General features: G+C 51.4%; 1 protein-coding gene across 6 annotated transcripts; it reads left to right on the top strand.

The window, feature by feature from the left end:
* Positions 1–236: 236 nt before the first annotated feature.
* Positions 237–19,377, top strand: Taok2 (TAO kinase 2). Of its 6 annotated transcripts, none has more exons than XM_046454689.2 (19): positions 242–997; positions 4,052–4,218; positions 4,397–4,468; positions 4,564–4,665; positions 5,143–5,188; positions 5,329–5,425; positions 5,561–5,674; positions 5,771–5,862; positions 7,881–7,974; positions 8,072–8,153; positions 8,947–9,114; positions 9,254–9,532; positions 9,695–9,856; positions 11,414–11,779; positions 11,873–12,076; positions 12,403–12,642; positions 15,757–15,969; positions 16,949–17,131; positions 17,214–18,459. In XM_046454689.2, exons 2-19 carry the CDS (start codon positions 4,087–4,089, stop codon positions 17,733–17,735), a joined length of 3,168 nt encoding a protein of 1,055 aa, XP_046310645.1. In that variant the 5' UTR covers positions 242–997; positions 4,052–4,086; the 3' UTR covers positions 17,736–18,459. The 6 variants fall into 6 exon arrangements, with proteins under 6 accessions (XP_046310643.1, XP_046310644.1, XP_046310645.1 ...); XM_046454690.2 differs by having other exon boundaries at positions 243–997; positions 9,272–9,532; XM_058582651.1 differs by lacking the exon at positions 17,214–18,459 and adding an exon at positions 18,988–19,377 and having other exon boundaries at positions 244–997.
* The last annotated feature ends 217 nt before the right edge of the window (positions 19,378–19,594 follow it).

Here is a 19,594-nt window from a genome sequence, read left to right as displayed (position 1 = left end):
CCACCAGTCGTCGGACCGCGCGCTGGGCTCCTCCCCCTGCAAGTCTACCCCAGTTACCCGCCTCCTCCCACCCAGGGTCCGCGTGGCGGGGCGCGCGCGCATTCTGGCTGGGTGGCTGCCTGGCTCCCGGGCACCGGCCTTAAGGAAAGAGGGGCGGGGCTGCTTCTTTGGGACCCCGCCCTCCCTGGCCCGGCGTCCCTACCGCGCCTGCGCGCTCCCGCCCGGTCTCCATCTTGGAATTGGGAGGAAGAGGGAGAGGGAGACCGGGACGAGACCGGGGCTGTGGTGCCGAGAGACGGAGAAGAGGAGAGGGAGAGAGGGCGCGGGGACCGTCATCAGCGCCTTAGCTACAGTCTTTCAGTAGTCCTCCGGAGAGAGGAGGGGGGAGGGAGGAGTCCAGGGCGGGAGTGGGGACTGTCACTCTCGGACCCCGGCGTGAGTGGGGCCGTGCTGCCGGACGTCCTAGGGGTGGGCCCCCTGTAGGTGGCCGAAGAACTGGGGCTCAGGCCCTTGGGTCCCAAATTTCCGGGCTTGGCCCCTTGCTTCTCAGATACCCAGGTATCAGTCCTCATATTCCAGGTAGCTTGAACTCGAGTCCCAACCTCTCTAAACCTGGGTCTCTGTTTTATAGAATTTCAAATATCTTGGGGTTCAGGCCCCCGCGTGCACCACTATCCGGGGTTCATTCCCCAGGTGTTCAAATATCGGATTCATTTTATCCCCTTGCAAATATTCGGGGTTCATACCCCACAATCAAATCCGGGATTCAGCAACTGTCGCCCTCGAGTTGGGGGAGGACTGGACCGCGAGGTCAGATCAGGTTGTCACCCCCTCCCCTCCAGGGGAGGCTTCCCGGGTCCGCCCCTCAGGAACGGCGAAAGCTGAGGAAGAGGTGGCAAGGGGAGAGGTCTCCTTGCCCCTCTCCCTGCTTGGCAGAGCCGCTGGAGGACTCCAGGCGGAAGCGGAGGCGCTGGGGCACCATAGTGACCCCTACCAGGTGAGACATGGGGTGCAGGGGCGCGGGTCCCTGTGTCTAGCACTGAAAAGAAAGGGTGATCCTTTCTGAGAAGCTAGGCCTGGATGGGCTCTCTCCTCAGGATGGGGAAGCCTGGCTGGTCAGTGGTCAGCCTCTGCCTAGCCTTGCCTTCTGTTGCCACCCTCTGCCACTTCCTCTTTCCTTCATTGTGCCTGGTTGATGGGGAACCCAGGTGGGTGACAGGGTCTTTGATGTCAGCAGGGGTCACGCCCTAGGGTGATTGAGCTAATCAGATGGGTTTGCAGCCTTCATGTCCTCTCACCCTGTTCACTTTGCCTCTCCCAGCCACCTCTTTTCCTCCATGATTCCCTTTTTCCTGCTCTGGGGTGTTGATTCCTATGCCTCTGAATCCCGTGGTGGGTCTGCTTATCTGCTTTTCAGGCTTGGTCTGGTTGGGTTTCTTGTCCTTGCAAAGAAGTGTGGGTGGGAGGGGGTGCTTGGCAATACTCCCCCAGCTACAGTTACCTTCTTTTCTACCTCTTATTATGATGGTATAATCTCATATATTTGTCAGTGGGTCTATCTTTACAAAGTATTTTTATACCCATTCTCATGTGACACCACCACCATTCACCTTTATTGCTGTCTTCCCGTTTTACAGTTAAGAACATTGAGGCCCAGAGAGGTTGCCCAAGGTCACATAGTGTCAGAATGGGGATTTTTACCCAAGAACTCCATCAAGTGTTGCTCCCCTGATCTATACCTGTTTCTTGCTATCTCTTTTCTTCTGACCTGGGCTTGGCCAGGGATCCATAGGAGAATGAATTGAGGTGAGATTTAAAAATGGGAATGAAATGAGCTTCCTTTGCAGGAGGGCTATACTCAGGAGCTTTGCCTGATTGGAGGCTCTGGCTCCTGCCTCTGCCTTATGGATTTTTGTATATACTGTGACCTTCATCTTTACCCTGATCCCAGTCTTTGGCTTGGATTTTTAAGAAGGCTCTCTGTTCTAATAAATGAGGGCCATAGTGGCTTCTCTTAACAGTTAAAGCCAAATCCCCCAAAGGATTAAAGCCTTGTGGCAACCCTGGGGGCAGAGAAGGAAAAATCCATATGTTGAGTGTCTGCATAGTGTTCCTAAGTATGAGATCTCATTAAAATCTCACAACAGTCCCATGCTGTAATCCATTTAATGTAAGAGAAGACCGAGAAGTATTAGGAACTTATTCAAAGCCCTGTTGCTGTACATTGCAGATGGGATGTGCTAGTGGTACAGCTTAAACACAGGCAGATTTGGTGTTCCTTGTCTGCAGGGCAGAGATAACGTTATTTGTCTTAAAGGGTGGTTGTGATTTAGCACAGATCTTGATGATTGCTCAAATGTTTGTTATTGTGAGGAAGAGGACCTGTGTGATGTTTTGCCAATGGCTGGCACCCCTTTCGTGTGGCCTGGGGTTTTGGATTAGCCGTCTTGGGCTCAGTGCTGGTAAAGAGGTCAGGAAGATTCCCTTGGCAAGTTGTGAGCACCTGCCTTTGCGTGTGGGTGTGCGGTGGGGTGAGAGATGCTTAGCACCATTGCTGGCAGAAGGGAGAAGGGGGCCTGCTTTGAGCAGCCTGGAAGCTGCTGAGGGCTGGGCTGAGGGCAATCAATCAATCTCCCAGGCTATTCTGAGCCCTCGGCACCCTGGGGGCCCACTGGAGAGTCAGGCTCCCTCCTTGCCCTCCAGCTTCCAGTTGGGCTGAGGAGACAAAATTAACAACACAACAGGAAACAATGCACGACAGAATATAATTACATGCTAAAATTGTTGGGTGCTTTTAAGTAACTAAAATTCTGCCCTGGGAGTCCAGCTCTGCTGAAGGCTTCTTTGTGCCTAAATCCTGATAAGTGTTTAGCTAGGAACTTCCCCTAGAAGCCCCTCTAAAGTCCTGGTTCTAATGCCCTCCAGGAACTCTCTTTGGGTGTTTGAGTACTCTGGGAACTTTCCCCAAAAGCTGGTCAGTGGAGGCTTCCTGCAGGAGGGTGGCTGAGCTTGGAGTGGCAAGCTGAGAAAATATTGAGCATGCAGGCTTGATAAGAAGAGAAGGTCCTATTCTCTGACCTTGGAGAATTCTTTTTTCCTCTCTGCCTCAGTGACTTCACCTGGGAAATGGTGATCCTGATCCTGCCCTGCTGGTTTTATAGGGCTGTTCTGAAAGCCTGGTGGTGGTGGTGGTGGTGGTAGACCAACTTTGGGCAAGTCCCTTAACCTTTCTGAGCCTGTTTCCTAATCTGTAAAAAAGGGGTAATGATAATACTTTCCTCATAAGGTTATGGCAAGGATTGAATGAGATGATGTGTGTGAGGTGTTTACTATCCATGCCCAGTAAATGTTTGTACCCAGTAAATGCCTGTACTTGGGTGTGTTGCTCAAGCAGTTGGACTGGATAAGGGGGGCAATCCAGATCCCAGAGAGGCCCTCAAAGCCAGATATCATTTATATTACTGTCTTTCCTGTTCTAGAACTCCTCCTTGCTGCAGTGTCTTCTACCCTTTTTTGAGAGTGAGTCTCCTGGCCCCCATGGGCCAGTCCCCACTTACAACAATGGCCGGATTTCCACCATCTCCGGCTTGGCTGTTTCCTGTTCTTTTTCAGGGTGTGAGAGGTTGAGGGAGGAGGGGGCCGCAACATCAAGGGGAAGAGGAAGGTACATGGAAATCAGTGGGGTTTGGGACTTGGGATAGGACATGTGGGGATCTGGCAGGGAGGCCTGTTTCTCTTTGAGGGAAAATAACAGGTATAGGGAAATGGAAACTTGTTGAGGGCTGAGAGTGGTGGTGAGGATGCTTAGCTTCCCAGAGTCTTCCTACCAGTTTTAGGGACTCCAGGGACCCGGCCCCCGTGATCTGGTTGCCAGGGCAACTTCATTTTTTTTTGGAGCTTTGATGTTCTTCCTAATCTCCCCTTGCCCTTCCTCAGCAGTGCCTCCCCCTCATCAGTGAATGAGGGGAGGAGAAAGCAGAAACTTGAGGGGGCTCCTTCCTCTTCCAGAAGACCCCGTCCTTGCTCTAAGATTCCCATCTCTATTCTCTAGGCCAGGCCCCACTCTCAGGGGCCCCAGGGGCCGCCATGCCAGCTGGGGGCCGGGCCGGGAGCCTGAAGGACCCAGATGTAGCTGAACTCTTCTTCAAGGATGACCCTGAAAAGCTCTTCTCTGACCTCCGGGAAATTGGCCATGGCAGCTTTGGAGCTGTGTACTTTGTGAGTGGGGTTTTGAGAGGGTAAAGCAGGGGAGAGGACTCTATTCTTAACTCTATAGACCTCTAGACAGCCTTCCTACGCCACTCTAACCTTCCCTGCCCTCTTCAACTCAGCCAGCAAGCCTTCTCTGCCTTGTGCTCAGTGGGGGTCTTCACTACTCTCTGGTCTGATTCTCTAGGCCCGGGATGTCCGGAATAGTGAGGTGGTGGCCATCAAGAAGATGTCCTATAGCGGAAAGCAATCAAATGAGGTGAGTCAGGCTCACTAAGACCATCTTGGTTGGGAGGGAACCCCAGTTGCAAGGTGCACACTGGGTGACCCCCTTCTACTCTGGCCTCTTCCTAGAAATGGCAGGACATCATCAAGGAGGTGCGGTTCTTACAGAAGCTCCGGCATCCCAATACCATTCAGTACCGGGGCTGTTACCTGAGGGAGCACACGGCTTGGGTGAGCTGGCTCTTGTACTCTGTCCTAATGTTTATCCCTACTCAGTCTTATCTTGTCCTGGTTCAGTCTAAGTGCACCCTGTTCAAAGATCTTTGGAAGGAGAAAGTCTTTCCTGACTACTGTATTCTTAAGGCCAACCCTTGAGTAGCAGGATTGATCTACAAGGAGAGGTTGGTCCAAGGAATGAAATAGACTGTTAGCAGCCAGAAAAGTGCATATGGGCTTGAGGAGGTAGAGATTGAATGGGGCTTTAAAGGGATCCAGATGGGAGTAGTGGTGAGTGTCTTGGGCTCTTTCTAGGAAAGGCCTGACTGTAGGATCTCTCCTACTACCACCTCATTTTCTCTGGTTGCCCTTCCTCATGGGCTATTGCCTAAGTCAGAGATAGATAAGGAAGCTCTGTTTTGAATCTCTGCCTAAGGGAGCTGGGCCAGGAATGGTCAGGATTTTCTGATCTAATGCTTGCCCCTTCCTTAGCTGGTGATGGAATATTGCCTGGGCTCAGCTTCAGACCTTCTAGAAGGTAAGTGACAAGATAGCCAATATATGGGGATCAAAAAGAACAGAGAAGCTATAGGGGAGGGACAAAGGGAGTTTATTCCAGTCCTTAATGTGAGCTTCCTTAACTTGATATTTTCCCTCCCTCCCTCCCTCCCTCATCAGTGCACAAGAAGCCCCTTCAGGAGGTAGAAATTGCAGCTGTGACCCACGGAGCACTTCAGGGCCTGGCGTATCTGCACTCCCACAACATGATTCATAGGTATAGGAGTACTGACAGTGGCTGGGTACCATCATCTGACTGACACCACTCATTTTACTGGGTTATAGTCTTCTTTGAAACTGTTAAATCCCCTGTCTTGAGACACATTTCATCCCTGAACTTTGCCTCTGACAGGGATGTAAAGGCTGGAAACATCCTTCTCTCAGAGCCAGGCTTAGTGAAGCTGGGGGACTTTGGCTCTGCGTCCATCATGGCACCCGCCAACTCCTTTGTGGGCACCCCATACTGGTGAGTGAGAGTGGTGGTAAGTAGAGAAAGCTGGGGTGTTGGGGGTAGGTGTTGCTGGGGTGGTTTAAAGCCTTTCTGTCCTGACAATTCTCCCAGGATGGCTCCGGAGGTGATCCTGGCAATGGATGAGGGGCAGTATGATGGCAAAGTAGATGTCTGGTCCTTGGGGATAACCTGCATCGAGCTGGGTAAGGATGTCCTCCTGGCTGCTCCCTTATCCTCTTTCTTCTTGGCTCCTTTGTGTTATTATCCCCATCCTAGGAGGATGGGATCCCAAGGCCTTCCAAGCTTCTGTACATTTTGATTCTACCATGGATTCCTAATTCAAGCAACTCTCAAATTCTGCCAATTCTTTGACCTAAATATTTTGTAGTAGTCATCACTCCTTTGAGTGTCTGCTGTGTGGCATGCACTGTGCTAGGTTCTGAGGACATGGTAGTGAATGAGGTTCCTGCCCTCATGGAACTTACATTTGAGTTGAGAAAGCCAGACATGTTTTCTCTTTGTGTGATGAAAGCTGAATAGTGAAGCTCCAGGAGTGGTACAGACATAAAACAATGGATTTGACCTAGTTTAGGGGCTGAGGAAGGCCTCCTTATAGAGATGTTTAAACAGACCCACAAGACAAATAATAGCTGCTGGAAGGGTAGAGGAAGAAGGTTCCAGAGCAGCATGTACAGGTAAGAGCAAGCACGGGCGACTGAAGCAATGTAATGCAGAAGAGTAAGAAGACTCAAGAATTAGGCCCAAGTGAGTTCATGAGCACTTATTAAAGCCATGTCAGGGTTCTCATCCCTGCATCCCACACTACTGAAGCAACCATTAAATGAGGTAAAAACTTCCAACTCATTGCCAGTTGTCCAAGAGTTGCTGTTAGTTGCTCTTACCAACAATTTCCTGGAGTGCTCTTTTCTACTACTGGTTTCTTCTCCCTTTTAGTCTGTCTTGAATATGGGTGCCAGAGAGATTTGCCTAAGCTCAGTGCAGTCATTTCACTCCCTACTCAGCCATCAGTGGCTCCTCATTGCCTGCAAGACTGAAGCCAGTGGGGATCATTGATGGGGTCCTTCCTTACACCAGACAAGGGGCTCTGCTCCTAGAAGCTGGCTCTCTCCTTCACAGGATCTATCCCCTGGTTGTGAAATTTCCCACTTTCTTGCCTTGGTTTATATCAAGCCCTGTGCCTGAGATCAGATATTTGGATGTGCCATTTCCCTCCATTTCCATAGTCCATTTACTATTTGCGGCCGGGGTCAGTGGGTCATAGAAACAGGTCACATAGAAGACAAAGCTAGATCAATTCATTGTATTCCTACCTTTTGGTAGAGACATGGATCCAGAGAAATAGTTCTACTGTTGGTGGGGCGGGAACCACATCAAGTCTAATTATAAGTGGCATACTTAGTATCAGAGAAGCATTGTGGAAGAAGGTATGGCACACTAGAAACTGGCATTCCCATAGGAGGAAGGCTTGGCTCCAGCTCATTGTAAATGTAGGAATGTAGACTCAGTTTCACCAGGTCAAATTTTTTAAGAGAAATTTAGATTATTATTGAGGTATTATTTGCAATTAATTTTTAAAAATCACTGTTAAGGCCAAAAGCATAAATAACAAAACATTTTTCTGGGTCACAATTTCGTAAAGTCTACCTCCCAACATCCCTTTTTCCAAAAGACATTCCCTGAATTCCCTTGGAAGGTACTAGCTCAAAGGCCCATTACACTGTCAACCTTCCAGACGTTCACCTTTTTCTCCCTTACTCTAGTTAACACCTTTAACTCAGTGTTACTTGTTCAGTTCTAATTAAATTCTAATTAATTTTTAGATTGGAAGTTCCTTGAAGGCAAGGAAGTTCCTTGAAGACCTGAATCTTGTATTTTCTTATCTTCCTGTACCATAATAGTTAGCAAGTTTTTTGTTCTTATTTGGTATCCAGTAAGTATTAGTGGGCCAATAAGTGAATGGGCTCCCTTCTGCCTGTTTTTGGTGCTTTTGTGTAGGTTATTTTCTTTTATCCCTGCTCCACCTGTGTGCAACACAGAGGATGAGTGTTGGATTTTACAGATGAAGGTATTGAGACTGAATAGGATTATGGGCATTGCTCAAGGTCATGTAGCAAGAGAACTGGGATTTGACCCCATGTTCTCTGTGTTCTCCTTTGCTCACATGCCATTTCTCACCTTCTACCCCTTGACCTTTTTCTAGCGGAACGGAAACCACCACTGTTTAACATGAATGCGATGAGTGCCTTATACCACATTGCACAGAATGAGTCCCCCGTGCTCCAGTCAGGACACTGGTGAGGACTGGGATTCCTGGGCCCAGGGGTTAACCATGGAGTTAGGCTGCCTGGCTTATGCCCTCCTTACCTGTCTTCCATTTTCTCTGACATCTAGGTCTGAGTACTTCCGGAATTTTGTTGACTCCTGTCTTCAGAAAATCCCTCAAGACAGACCAACCTCAGAGGTTCTTCTGAAGGTGAGTGTTTGCTGGCCTACAGTATTCTAGAACTGTAGCTTGGTAGAGCCGCAGAAACCCTCAGTGAAATGAGTGGTTCCCAGTTCTTCCTCTATCAAGAACTTTTTTTATGAGTTTCCACTTCAGCCCCTATACCTGATAGACTTTCTGTTTTGTAAGATTTTGTCTTCCTTAATTTATGAAGTAATAAAGTTTATTAACTAATACCTTAATTTATTAAATAATAATTTGTTTTTCCATCTTTTATTAGTCAAAGATGTATATAATTGCCAACCAGAGCTTCTGGTCAGCATGCGATAACAAGGGTTACCACACTGATCTGTTCTAATTCAAATCCAAAGCCCGTGTAGCCTTATCATGGGTAAATGTATGATTTCCCTTAGGTTTTGAATTGGCAAAATTAGTGGGGCCTCTTTGCTTTCACAGATCTAGGGGAACCTTAGTAGCCCTACTTGGGAACTGACTTAGACTATCTAGTTTGACCTACTTGTTTTATAATTGTGAGAAACTTTATGAGGCCTAAAGAGACCTTGTCACATGTCTAAGGTTTCATAGCATTTTGATTATTGGAGCTGGACTAGAATCCGGATCTCTTGACTTACCTATCAGCCATTCCTGGAGGAACTCGAGACTGGAGAGTAGACTGGGTGGTGGAGAAAATTGTTGGAGGAGGAGCAGTTGAGACAAGGCCAGCATCATCCCTTAGTGGGTATGGGCCTCGGGGCAGAGGAAATGCCAAGAACCATGGCTTATGGGGGAGTTAGCAGCAGCCCTCAGTGTTCTCTTTCCCCAGCACCGCTTTGTGCTCCGGGAGCGGCCACCTACAGTCATCATGGACCTAATCCAGAGGACTAAGGATGCTGTGCGGGAACTGGACAACCTGCAGTACCGCAAGATGAAGAAGATACTGTTCCAAGAGGCACCTAATGGCCCTGGCACTGAGGCCCCAGAAGAAGAGGAGGTGACCCAGCTTGCCCTGCCACCTTCCTTAAACCCCATGCTGGGCTTAGTCCCACTTCCCCACCTTTCTTCAGACCCTCTGTCTCCTTGTGCTACCTCCATGCACACTCCCTTTGTCCTTCCCCTTCCCTGCCCAACAGCCCACGCCCTGTTCACAGGAAGCAGAGCCCTACATGCACCGGGCGGGGACACTGACCAGTCTAGAGAGTAGCCACTCAGTGCCTAGCATGTCCATCAGCGCCTCCAGCCAGAGCAGCTCAGTCAACAGCCTAGCAGATGCCTCAGACAATGAGGAGGATGAGGAAGAGGAGGAAGAAGAAGAGGAGGAAGAGGAAGGCCCTGAAGCCCGAGAGATGGCCATGATGCAGGAGGGGGAACACACAGTCACCTCCCACAGCTCCATCATCCACAGGTTGCCGGTATGTAGCAGGCCTGAGGGACAAGTGGCTGAGTTCCCAGCTCTTCCTCTCTCAGCCTGATTGCTCCTCCTTTCTAAGTTTGAACAAGTCCCCTCTGATAACTCTCTTTGGGCCCAATGTCTTCTGAACCTCAGCTATCCTTTCCACCTTACACTCCTCTAGGTCTCTGATAACCTGTATGATGACCCCTACCAGCCAGAGATAACCCCAGGCCCGCTCCAGCCACCTGCAGCCCCTGCTCCCACCTCCACCACCTCTTCTGCCCGCCGCCGAGCCTATTGCCGCAACCGGGACCACTTTGCCACCATCCGTACTGCCTCCCTGGTAAGTGTGGCCATCCTCACTCATCTGGTTCACTGTCCTTTTATCTATCACCTGGATGTTTCAAGTTAAGCCCAGCAATGACTGTTCCTTGTGTCCTATGATTAAATGCAGATTCTACTCTCTATTACTGTCTCTTGCCTTCTCTCGTTGACTCTTCTGCTGTCTTCTACCAGCACACTGTTTTGGTCCCATTACCCAGTCTGGGTATTCATAGCTTAGCAAACTCTTACTTCCATTTTTTGTGGCCTGGCTGAATTAACATCTGGGGGTGTTCCCAGGCTTTATTAGCCAGTCAAACGCTTCATGCCCTTATTCACAGTCACATCCAACCTGCTGTGGTACTCCTGAAAGGTGTTATGCTAGCTTGATGAATTTCTGCCACAGAGGGAAGGTGGATCTGCTTCACTTCGGTGATTGGCTACCAGGCCCACCCATACCCCTGCATTTAATGTTTCCTGTTGTCCTGGAGAGAGAGGGTCAGATCCCATTTGGGAAATGAGCCACTGTGGCTCAGAGGTGCTGCTTCCCTACGCACCTGTGGTGGGTCTCAAATCCTATTAGAAAAACCTTGGTCCTCTCCTAAAGTCAATTCATGGCAATCTTTATCACAGTTCACAGGATAAGATGTTAGAGTTTTCATAAAACCTAGCTTTTCATTCATGCCTTTAATAAACCTTTGGATCACATTCCCTTGAAGCTTAATTTAAGTACTGATAATCCCCTTAGAGGCCAGCCAGTCGGTAGATCTGATATGTTCTTATATCCTCTCCCTGTGGCTGGTGATTCAGCTCCTGGAGTGCTTGTTGTTTTATGAGACCATACAGAGAGGTCTGTGACTTTCAAGGTCTTGGCCAACTAACAGAGCAGTTGAGGATGGGACCAGAGGTCAAACTTTGGAGAAGACATTCAGGACCAGTATTCCTGTTCCAGCATCTCAGGACCCATATCCCAGCTTAGCTCCTGGGATCATAGTTGGCTCCTTGTGTTGCTGAAGGTTAAGATGCCAATACTTCATATTCCCAAGTATTTAAGATGCTTTCCCTGTGTATCAAATTTGTCTACACAGCCCCCTGAAAGGATGTGTTATTGCCCCATGTAGCAGATAAGGTAAGAATGCTTTGAGAAGTTAACCTGCTTGAGATCATATGGTTGGTAAATGGCAGAACTGGGATTTGAGCCCAGGTCTGTGTTATTCTGTGTTGTTTTATTTTTAAGTTTTGAGAACAGGGTCTCACTAAGTTGCTGAGGCTGTCCTTTAATTTGCCATCCTCCTGCCCCAGCCTCCATACTCCACCTAGCTGTCTTATTCATTTTTTTGAACTAATTTTAATTGTTCATGTTTTTGTGGGAGGCCCTGTGCCTTTTATCATATGATCTCACTAACCCATGAATTGATAATGTCTCCATTATCCAGTTGAGGAAACAGCTGAGAGAAGCTAAGTGTGAGGAAGGTACTCAATGAGAACAAATCCAGTGAGTCTGAAATCCATGATCTTCCTGGGAGCATGAAGGTGATGGGGCCGGAGCTGGCCCCCACTTATTCTCTCTCCCACCCAGGTCAGCCGTCAGATCCAGGAGCATGAGCAGGACTCAGCCCTGCGGGAGCAGCTGAGTGGCTACAAGCGGATGCGGCGGCAGCACCAGAAGCAGCTGTTGGCCCTGGAGTCCCGGCTGAGGGGTGAACGTGAGGAGCACAGTGCACGGCTGCAGAGGGAACTCGAGGCACAGCGGGCTGGCTTTGGAGCTGAGGCTGAAAAGCTGGCCCGGCGGCACCAGGCCATTGGTGAGAAGGAGGCACGAGCTGCCCAGGCTGAGGAACGAAAGTTCCAGCAGCACATCCTTGGACAGCAGAAGAAGGAGCTAGCTGCCCTGCTGGAGGCACAGAAGCGCACCTACAAGCTTCGGAAGGAACAGCTAAAGGAGGTGGGCTAGGACTGCCACAGTGGGCAGGCTGATGGCAGGCCAAGTGGGCAGGCAGGCCAACTGTGACCCTGCTCTCCTATTGATCTCACCCAGGAGCTCCAGGAGAACCCCAGCACACCCAAGCGGGAGAAGGCCGAGTGGCTGCTGCGGCAGAAGGAGCAGCTACAACAGTGCCAGGCAGAGGAGGAAGCAGGGCTGCTAAGGCGACAGCGCCAATACTTTGAGCTGCAGTGTCGACAGTACAAGCGCAAGATGCTACTGGCCCGTCACAGCCTGGACCAGGACCTGTTGCGAGAGGTAGGGTACCCCACCTGCCCTTCCTCTCTAGCCCAGTCACGATTCCCAGAACCTCTCCTTTTCCATTTGCCACTCTTGAGTCTTCTTCCCCCTCTGCCCTCATGGTGCTGTGGGTTAGCTTCTCTTTAGTACTCCTCTTGCTTTCCATCCCCACAGATCCTACTAGAATGTCCTTAGGTCTGTGTTCCCAGATCAGACAAGAGCTGACAGCCCTCATCTTTACCCTACTCCCAGCTCCCTGTGCCAGGCAGTGCTGGGCTTTTACTTCCTGAACACCAGCAAGGTTCCTTGACCAGGCCCTGGGCCCTGCCTCCCTTCTGCCTCAGGACTTGAACAAGAAACAGACACAGAAGGACTTGGAGTGTGCACTGCTGCTGCGGCAGCATGAGGCCACCCGAGAGCTGGAGCTACGGCAGCTCCAAGCCGTCCAGCGCACACGGGCTGAGCTCACCCGCCTACAGCATCAGACAGAACTGGGCAACCAACTGGAGTATAACAAGCGACGTGAGCAAGAATTGCGGCAGAAGCATGCAGCCCAGGTTCGCCAGCAACCCAAGAGCCTCAAAGTACGTGCAGGCCAGCGCCCCCCTGGCCTCCCCATTACTGGGGCTCTGGGACCACCCAGCACAGGCACCCCTAGTCAAGAGCAGCCCTGCTCATCTGGCCAGGAGGCAGTCCTGGACCAAAGGATTCTGGGAGAGGAGGAGGAAGCAATGCCAGAGAGAAGGATTCTGGGAAAGGAAGGGGCCACCTTGGAGCCAGAGGAGCAGAGGATTTTGGGGGAAGAATCAGGAACCCTTAGTCCTAGTCAACAAAAACATAGGAGTCCAGTTAATGAGGAATATTGGGATCTGCCTGAGGAGGAGATAGAGGAGCTTAGAGTCCCCTCACTGACATCCCAGGAGAGAAGCATTATTGGCCAGGAGGAGGCTGGGGCATGGGGGCTGTGGGGGAAGGAGGATGGGAGCCTTCTGGATGAGGAGTTTGAGCTAGGCTGGGTCCAGGGCCCAGCACTCACTCCGGTCCCTGAGGAGGAGGAGGAGGAGGAAGAGGGGGCTCCAGTTGGAACCCCTAGGGATCCTGGAGATGGCTGTCCTTCCCCAGACATCCCTCCAGAGCCTCCTCCACCACACCTGAGGCCTGGCCCTGCTAGCCAGCTCCCTGGACTCCTGTCCCACGGCCTCCTGGCTGGCCTCTCCTTTGCAGTGGGGTCCTCCTCTGGCCTCCTGCCCTTACTGCTACTACTTCTACTCCCACTGTTGGCAGCCCAGGGGGGAGGTGGCCTGCAAGCAGCTCTGCTGGCCCTTGAGGTGGGCCTGGTGGGCCTAGGGGCCTCTTACCTGCTCCTTTGTACAGCCCTGCACCTGCCCCCCAGTCTGTTCCTACTCCTGGCCCAGGGAACTGCACTAGGGGCTGTTCTGGGCTTGAGCTGGCGCCGAGGCCTTATGGGTGTGCCTCTGGGCCTTGGGGCTGCCTGGCTCCTAGCTTGGCCAGGCCTGGCTCTACCTCTTGCAGCTATGGCAGCTGGGGGCAAGTGGGTGCGGCAGCAGGGCCCCCGGATGCGCCGGGGCATCTCTCGTCTTTGGTTGCGGGTTCTGCTGCGCCTGTCGCCCATGGCCTTCCGGGCCCTACAGGGCTGTGGGGCTGTGGGGGACCGGGGCCTATTTGCACTCTACCCCAAGACCAACAAGGATGGCTTCCGCAGCCGTCTGCCTATCCCTGGGCCTCGGAAGGGCAATCCCCGCACTGCTCAGCACCCACTAGCACTGTTGGCAAAGGTCTGGGCTCTGTGCAAGGGCTGGAACTGGCGCCTAGCACGGGCCAGCCAGGGTTTAGCCTCCCGCCTGCCTCCCTGGGCCATCCACACACTGGCCAGCTGGGGACTACTTCGGGGTGAAAGGCCCAGTCGGATCCCTCGGCTGCTACCACGCAGCCAACGCAGATTTGGGCCCCCTGCCTCCCGCCATCCACCTCCAAGCACTGTAGCTGGGCGGAGATCCCGGACCCGCCAATTCCGGGCCCTGCCTCCTTGGAGGTAACCAACTGCAGCCCAAATCTAGAGCATCAAGCACTTTATCTCCCACAACTCAGTGACGTTTCTCCAGTTCGCAGTCCTTCCCTCCCTTCACCTCCTCCTTCAGTATGTTCCCTCCTTCCCCTAAGCCCAGCCCTTTGACCTCTAGACAGGCAGCCAGCCTCCACTGCAGAGTCCAGAAGTCACACTTTGTGTTTTGCCCCCCTAAGTTATTGCTGTGCTCCCGCTGTGTGTGTGCTCATCCTCACCCTCATTAATGCAGGCCTGGGGCCAGGGGTGGCGCTGGGTGGGAAGAGTCATGTTTTTTTTGTTTTTGTTTTTGTTTTTTTTTCTCCTCTTTGATTTTGTTTTTCTGTCTCCCTTCCAACCTGTCCCCTTCCCCCACCAAAAAAAAAAAAAAGAAGAAAAAAAAAAGACAAACACAAATAAAATATCTGAGCGGAACTATACCTTTGGCCCAGGCTGCCTCTGTCTGCTTTGTCCTGCCGCCTAGCCTCCCTGGTTTGCCCCCAATCTGGACCCTTGGCCCCCAGCTCCATGACCTCTTCACCCCATCTACGTTATCTCAAACCCTTTCACTCTTCAGCCTCATCCTCTCTGCCTCATAGCTTCATTGCACCATGACCACCACCAGCCCTGGGCTCTGGGCTCTGGGCCCCTGAGGAACTTCCACGGAACTTGTTGGTCCCATAGTTCTCCTGTTTGTGGGTCCCTTCCAGAGAGCCCTTAGGGTCCAGGTCCTTTGGTCATCTTGTTCCCTGCCTTTTCTCCCAACCCACTGCCTACATGTTCCCTTCTGTTTGGGAGCTGCATCTCTCTCCTGCATCGGGCATTAGCCTAGAGGGCTGGGGGATGGTGCTGGAAACCCTCCACAGTTGAGGGTGGTGAGCCGAGGGGCCAGGCAGAGCTGTGTGGGCTCTGGGACTGGGATTGGTTGTGGGCTTGGAATGGGATCTGAATGCATAGGGGCTGGGCTGGAATGTGGATCTGGTCAGGTGGCAGCTGCTGGCCTGTTGAACTTGTCAGGCCCTTTCTGGTCATCTCCCTTTCCCCTTTCCCTTCTGTGGCTCAAAACGGAGTAGTCCCAGTCCCTTCTATCCATTTCTCCGCTCAGTGCTTCTCCTTTCCTTCCTTCTCTCTTGAGGTGCTGGACCTGGGACCTCCTGTCTGTTAGTTGTGTTGCCATCTCCTGTGGGTGTTTTATGTTACTCAGTCTCATTCCTTTGCACATTCTTGTATTTGCTCACAAGCTGTCCCAAAGTCACATTTTCTCCCTCTGCATGGTCAAAGCTGCTTTTGTGCACTCAGTCCTCTAAAGATTCCCTGTCTGCGAACTCTGACATTCCTCTTGGTTTCCACCCAACTCTGGACGAGCTCTTGAAACCTGTCTTGTTTTCTCCACATCTCTTGCCCGTTGAGACCTTCCTGATTTCTCTCAATACAATCCCATCTCTCCATGTCTGTCTGTATACAGCTCCCCCCGCCCCCTCTGTCTAACATGTTTTCTGTTTCTCTCCCTCTCCCTGTCTCTGCTTCTGTCTCCTCTCCTCCTTCTCTTCTCCCCCTTTCCCCTGGTTATTCCTCCTTTTTCTCCTCCTCTCCCCTCTCCCTGTCCCCATTTCCCCTTGATCCATCCACTGCACAGTCTAAGGAGCTGCAGATCAAGAAGCAGTTCCAGGAGACGTGTAAGATCCAGACTCGGCAGTACAAGGCTCTGCGGGCACACTTGCTGGAGACTACGCCCAAAGCTCAGCACAAGAGCCTCCTTAAGCGGCTCAAGGAAGAACAGACCCGAAAGCTGGCGATCTTGGCCGAGCAGTATGACCAGTCCATCTCAGAGATGCTCAGCTCACAGGCGGTGAGGCCTGGGGGCCTGGGAGGGAGCACAGTAGAGGCTGGCCTATTTCCAGCTTAGTTATGGGCAATGGAAGGTAGGAGGTGTAAACAGAGCTGGGGCTTTGTGTACATGGGAAACCTGGATACTCTTAGGTTTGTAAGTTTACTGTTTGTAAACTCCACTAACAATGGTTTATGTTATTTCATATTCTTCTCAATGGTTTTATTTCTTTTAGTATTTTCTTAAGGTCTTAACAAAGCCATCCTGCCTATCTACCAAGAACCACCAAGGAAAATGGCTCTGATTTTTTCCTGGGCCTGAGTTAATTTAATGTGTACACAAGGAGCAATTTACCATGAGTGTGGCCCTCAGGCCAATTAGTCAAACTTCAGTTTTGGAAGGTTGCTGTTCTAAAAACTGACCCCACACAACACTGGAGTGGGGCTGCTTAAAACGCACATGAAGTGCAAAAAATCGGTGCCCCATTCTGTCACCCAGTCCCACCTCTCAGAGATAACTTATTAATGATTAAGTGTATTTAGATTTTTTCCAATGCATTTTTGGAAAATTATATACATACTTTAACCAAATGGAATCAATTTACATACAGTTCTCTAACCTTTTGTCCACTTAATATTTTTTGGACATCTTTCCATGTCAGTACACATCTCATTTTTTTTTTTTTTACAGTGTAGAATTTTCCATGGTATGGCTGTACCATAATTTATTTAACCCATCCCTTATTGGTGGACATTTAGGTTGTTTCCAGTATTTTGCTATCACAACGCTTCCGTGAACATCTCGAGCACATGTGCAAGTATACCTGGGGGATAGATTCCTGCAAGTGTAATTGCTGTGCACAGGGTATGACCATCTTCCATTTTGATAGATGTTGAGACCGCTGCTTCTTGCAACCTTAGGGCCCAGGCCTACCTGGGGCAGGGGAGGATTTTGGGGGTGGGAGAGGAGGTCCCTAAAACTCGTTCTCCCTATCCTCCAGCTCCGGCTTGATGAGACCCAAGAGGCAGAGTTCCAGGCTCTTCGGCAGCAGCTTCAACAGGAGCTGGAGCTGCTCAATGCTTACCAGAGTAAGATCAAGATCCGCACAGAGAGCCAGCATGAGAGGGAGCTGCGGGAACTGGAGCAGAGAGTAGCTCTGAGGCGGGCATTGCTGGAGCAACGGGTAAGGGGCTTGGCCTCCAGGATGCGGTAGGGAGGGCAGGCTCCCTACTCTGGGACTTTAACCCCTGTTCTGGGTGCCCCAGGTGGAAGAAGAGCTGCTGGCCCTGCAGACAGGGCGCTCCGAGCGAATCCGGAGTTTGCTCGAGCGGCAGGCCCGTGAGATCGAGGCCTTCGATGCTGAGAGCATGAGGCTGGGCTTCTCCAGTATGGCTCTGGGGGGCATCCCAGCTGAGGCTGCTGCCCAGGGCTATCCAGCTCCACCCCCTGCCCCTGCCTGGCCCTCCCGCCCAGTTCCTCGCTCAGGGGCACACTGGAGCCATGGCCCTCCTCCACCAGGCATGCCCCCGCCAGCCTGGCGTCAGCCGTCCCTACTGGCTCCTCCAGGTCCCCCAAACTGGCTGGGGCCCCCAACACAGAGTGGAACACCCCGTGGTGGAGCCCTGCTGCTGCTAAGAAACAGCCCCCAGCCCTTGCGGCGGGCAGCCTCAGGGGGCAGTGGCAGTGAGAACGTGGGCCCCCCTGCTGCGGCAGTGCCTGGTCCTCTGAGTCGCAGCACCAGTGTTGCTTCCCACATCCTCAACGGTTCTTCCCACTTCTACTCCTGAAGTGCAGAGTGAATGAGCAGAGGAGTGGGGCAAGGGCAGGGGTGGGCAGAGCCTGATCCTGGCAGGCAGTAAGCTTGAGGCCCACCCAAGGGTGGTGGGGACACGATGTTGGCTCCAGCTCCCCTCAAACCTCCTCATCTCATGAGCTTCTTGGGGCTGGCCAGTGGCCCCAGGCCAGCTTGGGTATCAGTGCCCCAAGGCTGACCGGGAACCCTGCTTCCCCACCATGGTGCCAGGGTCTCCCTCCATCACCGCCTGGGAAAGGAGGGAGATGTGCGTGTCAAATATTCATCTAGTCCCCTGGGGGAGGGGAAGGGTGGGTCTAGATATATTATATTCAGAGAACTATACTACCCTTGCAATGGGGCCATGGACTGGGGACGACAGGGCCCCCAGACCTGGGAAGTGGCAGAGTGGGTCTGGGACCCGAAGCGGGGAGAATAGGAGGCAAGGCCTTCCTTGGAAAGAAGGATCAAGATGGGGTCTTGGGGTCAGGATGCCTGGGTCTCTCCATTCCCCCGTTGCTGTCTGACGTCCTGTGCCGTCTTGTCCTGTTTTTTTTTTTTTTTTAATTGGGGTCAGGGCTGGGGCGGGGGAACAAGGGAAGGACCTTGAAAAGGGCTGCTCCTGGGCCTGGGGGCAGTCATGGGAGCCCCTCTCAGCTGTGGGGCTGGCACAGAGCCCCAGGGCAAGCTTTTAATAAACTGTTGGTTATTCTAACAGATCCCAGGACTCACCCTTTCTGTCTTAGTTGCGTGAGAAGGCCTGTTCAGAGGCAACTGATAGTGTTAACTTGTAATTTATTTATTTTGATACCAGGAATTGAACCCAGTGGCACTTAACCACTGAGCCACATCCACAGCCCTTTTTATTTGAGACAGGGTCTTGATAAATTGCTTAAGGGTCTTGCTAAATTGCTGAGGCTGGCATTGAACTTGCAATTCTCCTGTCTCAGCCTTTTGAGTTCACACTGGAATTACAGGCATGCGCCATCATGTCCACCAGTTAACTTGTATTTTAAAAGAAAATTTATGGGCTGGGGATATAGCTCAGTTGGTAGATTACTTGCCTCGCATGCACAAGGCCCTGGGTTCAATCCCCAGCACCAGAAAGAAAATTTATTGGGCTGTGTAACTAAATCCCATTAATTAATTAATTTGATTGATTGATTATGGTACTGAAGATTGAACCTAGGGGCACATCATCACTAAGCTACATCTCCAGACCTTTTAATTTTTTTATTTTGAAACAGGATCTCACTAAGTTGGTGAGACTGACCTGGAACTTGTGATCCTCCTACCTCAGCCTCCTGAGTCACTGGGATTACAGGTGTGCACCACTACGCCCAGCAAAATTCCAGTGATTTTAATGACTGGATCCAGGATTTCAAGGGATGTCACCATTCTCTGCTTTCCTTTGGCAAAAATTCTCAGAAAGCCCCACTTCACACATACCCCTGGCAGCTCACACTTTTATATCTTACTTTTAGCAGCCTCAACAAGGAGACTTCTGACAGATGCCTGCAGGGCCATCACTGATCAGTCAGGTCTAAGTCCTGTACCCACCCCTTTAAGGCTGACAGAATCAGCTCCTGGAAAAAGTGCCTGTGAAGTGGAAGGCATAAACACCAACTGTCCCCAAATCCATTTGTGCTTCACATCCTTTTTTGGGAGGAGTGGGGGTACTGGGGGTTGAAACCTGGGACTTTGTACCTGAGCTATATCCTCAGCCCTTTTCATTTTTTTTTTTTTTTATTTTGAGTCAGGATCTTGCCAAGTTGTGGAGGCTGGCCTAGAACTTGCAATCCAGCCTCAGCCTCCTGGGTTGTTGGAATTATAGGTGGGCCCTGCTGTGCCCAG

The sequence above is a fragment of the Marmota monax genome, unplaced genomic scaffold, assembly GCF_021218885.2.
Source record: "Marmota monax isolate L192 unplaced genomic scaffold, Marmota_monax_Labrador192_F-V1.1 WCK01_AAM20220418_F8-fsc00086, whole genome shotgun sequence".
In the NCBI taxonomy this organism is placed as follows: domain Eukaryota; kingdom Metazoa; phylum Chordata; class Mammalia; order Rodentia; family Sciuridae; genus Marmota; species Marmota monax.
Note: the sequence above shows the minus strand (reverse complement) of the source record. Positions and strands in the feature narration are given on the sequence as shown.

Excerpts from the sequence above, each read along its gene's own strand:
- Taok2 (XM_046454687.2), top strand. The coding sequence starts at position 4,087 with ATGCCAGCTGGGGGCCGGGCCGGGAGCCTGAAGGACCCAGATGTAGCT. Across the intron at positions 4,666-5,142 it reads TGAGGGAGCACACGGCTTGG|CTGGTGATGGAATATTGCCT; the intron begins GTGAGCTGGCTC and ends CCCCTTCCTTAG. Across the intron at positions 9,115-9,253 it reads AGGCCCCAGAAGAAGAGGAG|CCCACGCCCTGTTCACAGGA; the intron begins GTGACCCAGCTT and ends CCTGCCCAACAG.